Here is a 10,506-nt window from a genome sequence, read left to right on the forward strand (position 1 = left end):
AGGCACACCCACAGTGCTGTTAGGGAGGGAGTTCCATGATTTTGAACCATCGACAGTGAAGGGACGGCGATATGTTTCCAAGTCAGGATTTCCCCCCTGGCTGGAGAGGAAGAACTTGGTGGTGTGGGGTGGGGTGGGGGGGTGGGGGGGGGAGGTGGGGGTTGGGGGGGGGGGGTGATGCGGGGGCGCAGTCTCAGAATAAAGTGTTGACAATTTTGGGCTGAGATGAGGAGAAACTTCTTCGCTCAGAGCATTGTGAACCTTTGGAATTCCCTGCCTCCAAAAATTGTGGATGCTCAGTAGTTGAGTATATTCAAGACTGAGATTGATACTTTTTTGGATATTAAGGGATATGGGGATATGTCGGGTGAGGAATTGGAGTGAGGTAGAAGATCAGCCACGATCTTATTGAATGGCAGAGCAGGCCCAAGAGGCTGAATATTCTCCTTCTGCTCCATGCTGGCCCCTTCTTGCCTAATAATCTATTGTCTGACAGATTAAAGTTCATCATTCAGTAGAACCTTAGCAGTGCACTCAGCTAAATTGTACAGTGACACACTAAACTCAGGAGCATCTTAGGGGATGAACAATTTGAACCATTTCATTAATTAAAATTCGTGAATCATTAAGTGCCAGTCAATGACAATTGCCAACAAGAGAGAATCTAACCATCTCCCCTTGATGTTCAATGACATTACCATCACTGAATCCCCCACTATCAACATCTTGGGAGGTTACCTTTGACCAGAAACTGAATTGGACTAGCCATATAAATACTGTAGCTACAAGAGCTACAGATTGAGAATTCTGAGGTGAGTAACTCACCTCCCGACTCCCCAAAGCCTGTCCACTATCTACTAGGCACTAGTCAGGAGTGTGATGGAATACTCTTCACTTGCCTGTATGAGTGCAGCTCCCACAGCACACAAGAAGTTCAACACCATCCAGGACAAAGCAGCCTGTTTGAATGGCACCACATCCACAAATATTCACTCCCTCCACCACCGATGCACCATCTACAAGAGGCACTGCAGCAACTCACCAAGTATCCTTCGACAGTACGTCCCAAACCTGCAACCTGCACCGCCTCACAGGACAAGGGCAGCAGATAAATGGGAACACCACCACCTGGAAGTTCTCCTCCACGTCACATGCTATCCTGAGTTGGAAATATATCACCGTTCCTTCACTGTCACTGGAACTCCCTCCTTAACAGCACTGTAGGTGTTCAAGAAGGCAACTCACTGCCACCTCCTCAAGGGCAATTAGGAATGGGCAATAAATGAAAGAATGAAAAAAAAATTTATAACAGGACAAACTATCTTTAAGTTTAATGAAAAAGTTTTTAATTTCAACCATACCAATTCCTAGCCCCGTGTATATATGTCTAGAGGATTAGGGTATAAAACATCATATATTGATAAAGACAACTAGATGGCCAGTAATCATTGATCCATCCCAATAATTTCTTAGTTCCACAGGAAGGTTGTTTGCATGGAGAAGATCAAAGTTAACAAGTAATTCATTTGAAGAGAATTAGCCGCTTAATGCCAACTGGAGAAAACAAGGCCTCAGTTTAATGTGTCATCCGACTGTTGACCCTCCGAGCAGGCAGCACTCCCCCAGCCCCCGACCCTCCGACCGGGCAGCGCTCCCCCAGCCCCCGACCCTCCGACCGGGCAGCGCTCCCCCAGCCCCCGACCCTACAACCGGGCAGCGCTGCCTCAGCGCTCACCCTCCGACAGTACAGCACTCCCTCATTTCTGACCCTCCGACAGTGCAGCACTCCCTCATTTCTGACCCTTCGACAGTGCAGCGCTCCCGCTCAGTACTGACCCTCCAACAGTGAAGCATTCCCTCAGTATGCATCATCTGACAATGCAGCACTCCCTCAGTACAGACCCTCTGACAGGCAGTTTTCTCTCCGTACTGAACCGCCGACAGGGCAGCGCTCCCTGATTACTGACCCTCCAGCATTGCAGCATTCCCTCTGTACTCACCTTCTGACACTGTAGCACTCCCTCAGTACTCAATCTCCAACAGTGCTGCACTCCTTGAGTGCTCACCAGCTGACAAAGCAGCACGCCCTCATTACTGAACAACCGTCAGTGCAGCGCTCCCTCATTACTGACCCTCTGACAGAGCAGCGCTCCCTCATTACTGACCCTCCGATAGGGCAGTAGTCCCTCATTACTGACCTTCTGAAAGGGCAGCTCTCCCTCATCAGTACTGAACCTCCAACAGGGTAGCAGTCCCTCAGTACTTACCCTCCAACAATGCAGCAATCCCTTAGGACTCATCATCTGACAGTGCAGCACTCCCTCAGTGCTCACCCTCCAACAGTGCAGTGGTTCCTCAGTACTGACCGTCCAACAGTGCAGCACTCACCCTGACAGTGCAGCACTCCCACGTACTGACACTCCATCAGTGCAGCGCTCACTCAGTACTGACCCTCTGATAGGGCATTGCTCCCTCAGTACTGACCCTCCGATGGTGCAGCACTCCCTCAGTGCACACCCTCTGACAGTCCAGCTCTTCCCCTCAGTACTGACCCTCCGAAAGTGAAGCATTCCCTCAGTATGCATCATCTGACAGTGCAGCGCTCCCTCAGTACAGACCCTCTGACAGGTCAGCACTCCCTCAGTACTGACTCTCCAACAGTGCAGCATTCCCTCAGCACTCAACCTCCAACAGTGCTGCACTCTTTCAGTGCTCACCATCTGACAGTGCAGCATGCCCTCCTTACTGACCCTCTAACAGAGCAGCACTCCGTCATTATTAACCCTCCGACAGGGCAGTGTTCCCTCAGTACTGACCATCCAAGAGTGCAGCACTCACCCTCTGACAGTGCAGAACTCCCTCAGCACTGACCCTTCGGCAGGCCATCTCTCCCTCAGTACTCACCCCACCCCACCCTCAACAGTGTCACACTCCCTCAGTACTGATCCTCCGACAGGGTATCACTCCCTCAGTACTGACCCTCCATTGGTGCAGCACTCCCTCAGTGCACATCCTCTAACAGTGCAGCACTCCCTCAGCACTGAACCTCCGACAGTCCAGCACATCCCCTCAGTACTGACCCTCTGACAGTGAAGCATTCCCTCAGTACGCATCATCTGACAGTGCAGAACTCCCTCAGCACTGACCCTTCGGCAGGCCATCTCTCCCTCAGTACTCACCCCACCCCCCACCCCCAACAGTGCCCCGCTCCCTCAGTTCTGACCCTCCGACAGGGCAGCGCTCCCTCAGTTCTGACCCTCCGACAGGGCAGCATTCCCCCAGCGCTGACCCTCCGACAGTGCAGCATTCCCCCAGCGCTGACCCTCCTACAGGGCAGCGCTCCCTCAGTACTGACCCTCCGACAGGCCAGCGCTCCCTCAGTTCTCACCCTCCGACAGGGCAGCGCTCCCTCAGTACTGACCCTACGACAGGGCAGCGCACCCTCAGTACTGACCCTACGACAGGGCAGCGCTCCCTCAGTACTGACCCTCCAACAGGGCAGTGCTGCCTTAGTACTAACCCTCTGCGCCCCCAACAGTGCAGCACACCCTCAGTACATCGTTCCTTTGGTATTGACCCTCTAAGAGGAGGTATCACCTCTGCATTGACCCCCGCTCCAACACTGCAGCACTCTCTCAGGACTGTCCATCCAACAATGCAGCGCTCCCTCAGTGTCGGCCCTCTGACAGTGCAGCACTCCTTCAGTACTGACCCTCTGACAGTGCAGATCATCCTCAGTACTGACCCTCCAACTGTGCAGCACTCACCCTCTGAGAGGGAAGCACTCCCTCAGCACTGACCCTCCAGCAGGCCAAGGCTCCCTCAGCATGACCACCCCCCCACCCTCGACAGACCAGTGCCCCCTCAGCACTGACCCTCCGACAGACCAGCGCCCCCTCAGCACTGACCCTCCGACAGACCAGCGCCCCCTCAGCACTGACCCTCCGACAAACCAGTGCCCCCTCAGCACTGACCCTCCGACAGACCAGCGGCCCCTCAGCACTGACCCTCCAACAGACCAGCGCCCCCCTCAGTACTGGCACTGAGGAGTGTGAGACTTGATGTTGTGCTCATGTCTTTGGAGTGGAACTACGAATCTACAACCTTTTAATTCGGGGGTGAGATTGCCACCCCTTGCACCCTGACTACTATTTAACTGTCGTGTCCCAAGGGGGTGGCCATTTCACTTGATGTCTAAGTGGATGCGACATTTCACAGCTGGTTTCTGAGTCAAGTTAGTCACTTTGGATGCCCCTCTGCTTCCATTAACCAATAATTGGCTCAATGAGATGGTGGAGATGTTAGATAATAAATATTCTGAGAGGTGACAATGAGCCAATGGAAACTGGGCTGCACCTTTTTCAAATTGACATAGGTGCTTCAGTTAAGTAGTCAGACGAGATCAATTAGCATTATATAAAAGCTTTGGGAGCATTTACCAGGGTTGTGTGATTGGTTGGTATTCACCCAGGTAAGTGGATGATGGGAGTAGTTCTTAGCTGGGTCTGGAATGGGCTTTCAGTTGAAGAGAAGCAGCAAATGTTTGGAACCATTGGTAGGTTGGATACTATCTATGGGGAGAAAGGAGGAAAAAAAATTAATGTTTCAGTTTGATGACCTTTTATCAGAACTGGGTAAAGTTAGAAATGGAATAGATTTTCAGTAAGTGGAGGGGATTGTTTTAAAAATTGAAATGTAAGTCTTTGAAGGAAAAGAGGCTTTATGGTTCGGTGTCAAGGGAATTAGTTTTGGGATAAGTAAAGAAACAAAATGTCTGTAGGAGGTGTGAATGGCAGAATTTTTAAGAGCAACTTTTGTCTGAAAGCAAAAAAAGTGAAATGGGCAAAGGAAAGAAAATGGGGGCAAAGATTAGTCTGAAAATGTTGAACTTTGAAGGCTGTAAATAGTGTCTGATTTGAAAGATGAAGTGCTGTTCCTTGGGCTTCATTGGAATAGTGGAGCAGGTTGAGGACAGAGGTTGGAGTGAGAGCAAGGTAGAGAATTAAAATGGCTTTTAACAGTTTTTGTGAACTATTGAGGAAAAAACCCATTGTTTTTCCCCCCCCTTGTCTCTTGGTTGTAGCACTACTATCCATTTTTAGCATGCTTGTACTTCTGTGGTGAATGAGGAACCTACAACTCTTGAAACAATGTTCCCTTTGTGTTTTTGGCAATTTGAATTGCTGGGCAGCTCCTTTTTGTCCTTCCACTAAACAAATTAGGGAGGCTCTGATTGTTTCAGGTGAGCTCAGACTTGTCCAAAACCATTAAAGTTTCTTTGTGAATGATTCATGGAATAACATGTCCAAGAGGAAGGAGGCTATTAGTGTTGGTTTATTTGAAAGAGCTACCTTTTTGCCCTGTAATTATGACTGGTAGCACAGAGCTGATCCTCCTTTTAATATGGCTAATGTTCATTTGAGCTGTTGGCCTCCAGCCTAAACCAGAAAGCTGATTTGAAATTGGTAGAAATGGTTTGTGGGAGAGAAGGTGATGTTGGGTGTCTGTAATTAATTTCCAGTCTCTCTTTTTAGCACGATGTATTCTTTCAGTTGAATAATGCTGTCTTGGTGGAGATATATGTTGAATCTAAATGTGCTAAGCACTGCAATGATAGATTAATCAGGCCATTGAGCAGCTTTGCACAATTTGATTTGAAATGTTACTGATTTTCCTGACAAATAATGATGCTCATTAATTTGAGTTACTAGTCTAGAGTTCTAACTGAGTTGTAATGTTACATTATTTTACAATAAAAATCTGACTTAGTCCAGAATATCCAATTTAGAACAACTTTTTTTGAGAATCACCAAATCATGTTCCCTAGTACTTAGCTTTTAGATGCTGACTGGGGTCTTTAAACATATGAATGTGATTATATAATGGGCTTCCACTTCTGGGGGAGATCAGATCTAGTGATCATCAATATGATTGTCACTAATTAAATCCAGTGGGTAATTCAGGAGAAACTTCTTTACCTAGAGAGTGGGGTGAATGTGGAGTTTGCTCCCACGGAGTGGTTGAGGTGAATAGTATAGATGTATTTGTCCATCTTCCCCCTTTAAATACATGAGGGAAATGGGAATAGAGGTATACTGAGCTGGGTGGGAGGAGGCTTGACTGGAGCATCAGCACTGGTGTGGGCAGGAGGGGTTGTATGAGTTTTCCCTATGTTTCAAAGATATATTCTCTAGATTCACAATGATTCCTGGGATGAAGATTTATAGCTATAAGCATAGGCTGGGACTCTCCCTTCCTTGGAGAAAATAAGGCTAAGAGACTTGATAAGAAGTATTCAAGATCCTGAGGGGTATGGACAGGGTAAATAATGAGAAACTGTTCTCACTCAGCATCAAGAACTGGAGCACCAATTCAAAATAATTGGGAGGGAGGAAAGGAGTAAATGTGATTGGGTGGGAGAATTTTTCCTCACGAGGGTGGTTGGAGTCTGGAACGAACTTCCTGAGAGGCTGGTTGAGGCAGGTTCAACCCAACTATTCAAAGGGGAGTTGGCTTGCTCACTGAAAAGTGAGGTTACAGGGATAAGGCAGAGGAGTGGGACTAGGCAGAATGCTCTTTCAGAGAGCCAGTGCAGGCACAACCGGCCAAATGTTGTCCTCCTGCACTGTAAAGATACTTTTGGCATTGTATCATAGTATTTCTTGGATTGATATGCAAATCAAAAGCTTGAATTTGAGTGGCTTGTTTAGTTATATGCTGTCAGAATTGACTTTCCCTGGTCAGTGACCCTGATAGCCTGCTTGAGATCTTTTGAAGAAATGATTTACACTAACAGACAACTGATCATAGAGGGCCCTGTGCCTTTCAGTTGATCTCTCCACATCAGAGTAGAAATGAGTTTGGTTGACTTCTTGCATATGGGACTTGCTGCCATTAGATGTAATTAACCCAGTGTTTATTTACACTGCTGTCCAGCTGAATGCTTGACCATCTACAGGCTAAACAGTTTCTGCATTTGTACAGCATGGGGAGGCCGTTCAGCCCATCCTGCACGTACTGACTCTTATCTGGTTAGTTCTGTTTAGTTCTGCTCTTGGTGTTCCCTGTAGCTTAAAGTTCCACAAATAGGAATATTCATTTTAGAATCTGCTGCTGCCATTTCACAACCGTTTATATAAAAAAAAAAACTTGTGTTGCCACAGTTTTTTCAGCAACCTCTGTTTAATATCTAACTCCGCTGCCATTGCATGGTTTTTTTTTTTTGAGAACCTCAATGTCATAAGCTTTTCCATTCTCAAGAGAGCAATCCCAGCTTCTCTACTTTTTACCTGTATGAGGAAAAGCTGATACCAAGGACTAGGAACACAGATCTTAGATTTAGGTAAGAGACAGGGTGTGAGGGGGTGGAAGTGTGAAGAACATTATTTTTTAACACTGCGAATGTGGTGCCTGCAAGGAGTGATGGAAGTGGAGGTGATAGATTTCAAAAGTGGTGGCATTTTTCCCCCAAGCCTCAGTTTTGATGTGATCCAATTTTTATTAACCACTCCACAGCAAACTCGAGGGTAGAGTCAGGAGTTGTTTATTTAACATGTACAAAGCAGGAAGGAGGGTTTGCCACACCCCCTCCCCACCCACTTTTACATTCATACAAAGAGGGATAAAGTAAGAAGTACAAGGCAAAGACCACAGAAAATAAATTATTTCACTTGAGTCCAGAATCAAAGGTCCAATGATATATTCCTTTCAGAGTCGGCAGGTTGAAGACTAATGCTGGATAATTCACTTTTCCAGTGTGCAGAACTTCCATGATGAGATGGGCACATGGAGATGAATTAGTCTTGTAGGTGCTGGTACAGTAAGTTCCCATAGAAACAGTGTAGATGGGTGCCAGGGCAATTTAAACTAGGGTAGAGTCCTGGCTCTGCTGCCACTTGCTCTATGGAAGATAGCAAACTGCTTTGCAGCTCCACAAGGCAGGTTAACTGGTTCTCACAACTAGGGTGGTGGGGGGAAATCATGTGATATGACTCACACTTCTCCACTTTGGTTCAGATCAAGGATTTATATTCCTTAGTCTGGAATCTTGATAGTTAATGTTTCAATCATTAATCATTTCAGAGGTTTTGGGGTCCTTTGAACTATCAGACTGGTCACCTGTTGGCCAGGCCTTGACCTTAGAAATGTAATAGGTCTTTGTACAATTCCCTTGGATTTGATCTCGGCAGTCACAACAATCATTGGCATCTCTTCAGAGATAACAAGGTGGCAGCTGTTCTGAGGGCCAGGAAGTTCCTTTTGTTTGAGTCAGCCAGCAATGGCTCCAGTCATTTGAAAGCCTTTATCCAGTTTTTTTAAAAAAACATGTAACTTAGCCATTTAAGTTTTATAAAAATAGTGAGGTCTTGGCTACAGGACAGCAAAATGTGCAGGACTACAGGGGAATGGCACTAGCTGAATTGATGACAGATCGAATGGTGTCCTTGTGACAAATCTTGTTGTTGTATCTAGCAGACTAGCACGCAAGGGATTAAAATCAGGCCTCCATATATACAGTGACCTGTCTCAAGGCCTGAGAAAAAGGTGACTTCCCTCAGTTGGCCTTGAGTTTTTTTTTTTATTCATTCATGGAGTGTGGGTGTCAGAATGAACTGCATGTAGGCCAGACCAGGTAAGGACAGCAGCAGATTTCCTTCCCAAAAGGGCATTAGTGAACCAGATGGGTTCATGGCTGTCACTAGATTTTTAGTTCCAGAATTTTATTGAATTCTAATTCCACCACCTGGTATGACAGGGTTTGAACTTGGGCCCATACATCATTGCCCTGGCTCTATGGATTACTAGACCAGTGATGATTCCACTATACCACCACCTCTCCTCCCATGTGTTTGTGGGTCTTAGAAATGGAAGGAGGACTCTTGGAGCTTATCGGTGTTTATTCTTTGTTTTACACCATGGATTAGATTCTAACTGTTTTATTTTTCTCTCAGGTTTACAAGCATGGATTTGGAAATTGCAGGGATGATAGGAAGATTTTCAGATGCCATGAGCCATGGCAGGATATCTGAAGTGGCATCTTTGGTGAAAGCTGAGAGGAGCAGAGTGGAAAGCATGATGGTTCATGTGGCGGTCACTGGGACCCCTAGAGTGGGGAAGTCTACATTCATTAATTCCATCATGGGTTTCAAGGATGGCGAAGATGGTGCAGCACCCACTGGCCCCACCCATCAGGTGACAAAGCCAGCACCTTACAGCCGGCCAGGAAGCCCCAGCTCTGTGTTCTGGGAGCTGCCCAGCATTCGGGGACCCAGCTTCTCGTCCAGCGACTACCTGAAGGCAGTGGAGGTCGACAAGTACGTCGGCTTCTTCATCCTGTCATCAATGTGGTTCACGTGGGAGGCTGCAGCCCTTGCCAGCGAGCTCAGGCGGGTCGGAAAGCAGTTCTACTTCATCCGCACCAAGATTGACTTGGGCCCTCCTGGCTACAGGGACAAGAAGTTCGTTGAGGACGTCCTGAATGTTTTCACCATCGGCCACTTTGCAAACCTGGACATTGAATACACAACTGCTCACTTCTTCTGTGTCTCCTGCCACCATGTTGACAGGTTCGACTTTCTGGAGTGCATCCAGGCTCTGCAGAGAAATTCCTCACCTCCACTCCAGAAACACGCCCTGCTGCTCTCCCTGTACTACCTGGCCAACAAGATGGAGCTGAAGGACTCCATGAGGGAGTTCATTCCACTGTCAGCAGTCTACAGCTGCATTATCGACCCTGTCCCAGTTGAGCAGCTGCCTTACCAGGCCAATGTCCACTTTCTGTACAATGAGATCCGGCTTTACCGTGTCCTGTTCGAGCTGGACTACCCGGCCTTGAGCAAAAGGGCCAAGCTGATTCACCGGCCGACCTTTGTCCTCTCGGATGAGATCCAGACCACTATGGCGCGGGCGCTGACGGAGAAGGGTGTCTCGGAGGAGCTGCTGAAGTGGACGGAGATAAACGTGCCAGTCTCCCACAGCTACGTGAAGTGGATTCCCTTCCTCGAGACCCTGCCCGGAGGGAAGCTGTCTGCAGCTTCCATCATCCGCTTGTTGGATACCATGCTACAGAAGTTTATGGATGATGCCTACCGGATTCAGAGGAAAATGGAGGATGTACTGAAGGGTGAATAACATTGTTTGAAGCCCAACAATCTAATGGTGTTTGGTACAAATGAAGGGAGAGGAAACCTCAACTTCAGTATCAAAGGCCAACATTGGTATCCTCTAGTGGGTGAAGTGGCTTAATTCCCTACTCTTTTCCTCCATAGTCTGCAATGTAACCTTGTTGCAGAGGCTTTCTATGCCCTGCTAGTCCAAGATTGTTAATGCCCAATGACTTCTCTTCAAGTACAAAACATATCCATTTCATCCCAAGACCTTCAACTGTCACAACTACTAAATGAGATTGGCTTGCAGATGAAATTCTACTTGGCAGTCCACATGGGCCAAAATTGAAGGCTAGGCACAGCAAGACTCATATTTCACTGCAGCTGGTAGCTACCATGC

General features: G+C 47.4%; 1 protein-coding gene across 1 annotated transcript; it reads left to right on the plus strand.

The window, feature by feature from the left end:
• Window positions 1-8,961: 8,961 nt before the first annotated feature.
• LOC121270259 (interferon-inducible GTPase 5-like) lies at window positions 8,962-10,131 on the plus strand. The gene has a single exon (XM_041175579.1). The coding sequence runs from the start codon at window positions 8,962-8,964 to the stop codon at window positions 10,129-10,131; it is 1,170 nt and encodes a 389-aa protein (XP_041031513.1).
• Window positions 10,132-10,506: the final 375 nt, after the last annotated feature.

This window comes from Carcharodon carcharias, chromosome 27, assembly GCF_017639515.1.
Source record: "Carcharodon carcharias isolate sCarCar2 chromosome 27, sCarCar2.pri, whole genome shotgun sequence".
NCBI classification, from domain to species: Eukaryota; Metazoa; Chordata; class Chondrichthyes; order Lamniformes; family Lamnidae; genus Carcharodon; species Carcharodon carcharias.

What these genes read in the sequence shown, in the direction of transcription:
- LOC121270259 (XM_041175579.1), top strand. Translation starts at nt 8,962, where the DNA reads ATGGATTTGGAAATTGCAGGGATGATAGGAAGATTTTCAGATGCCATG.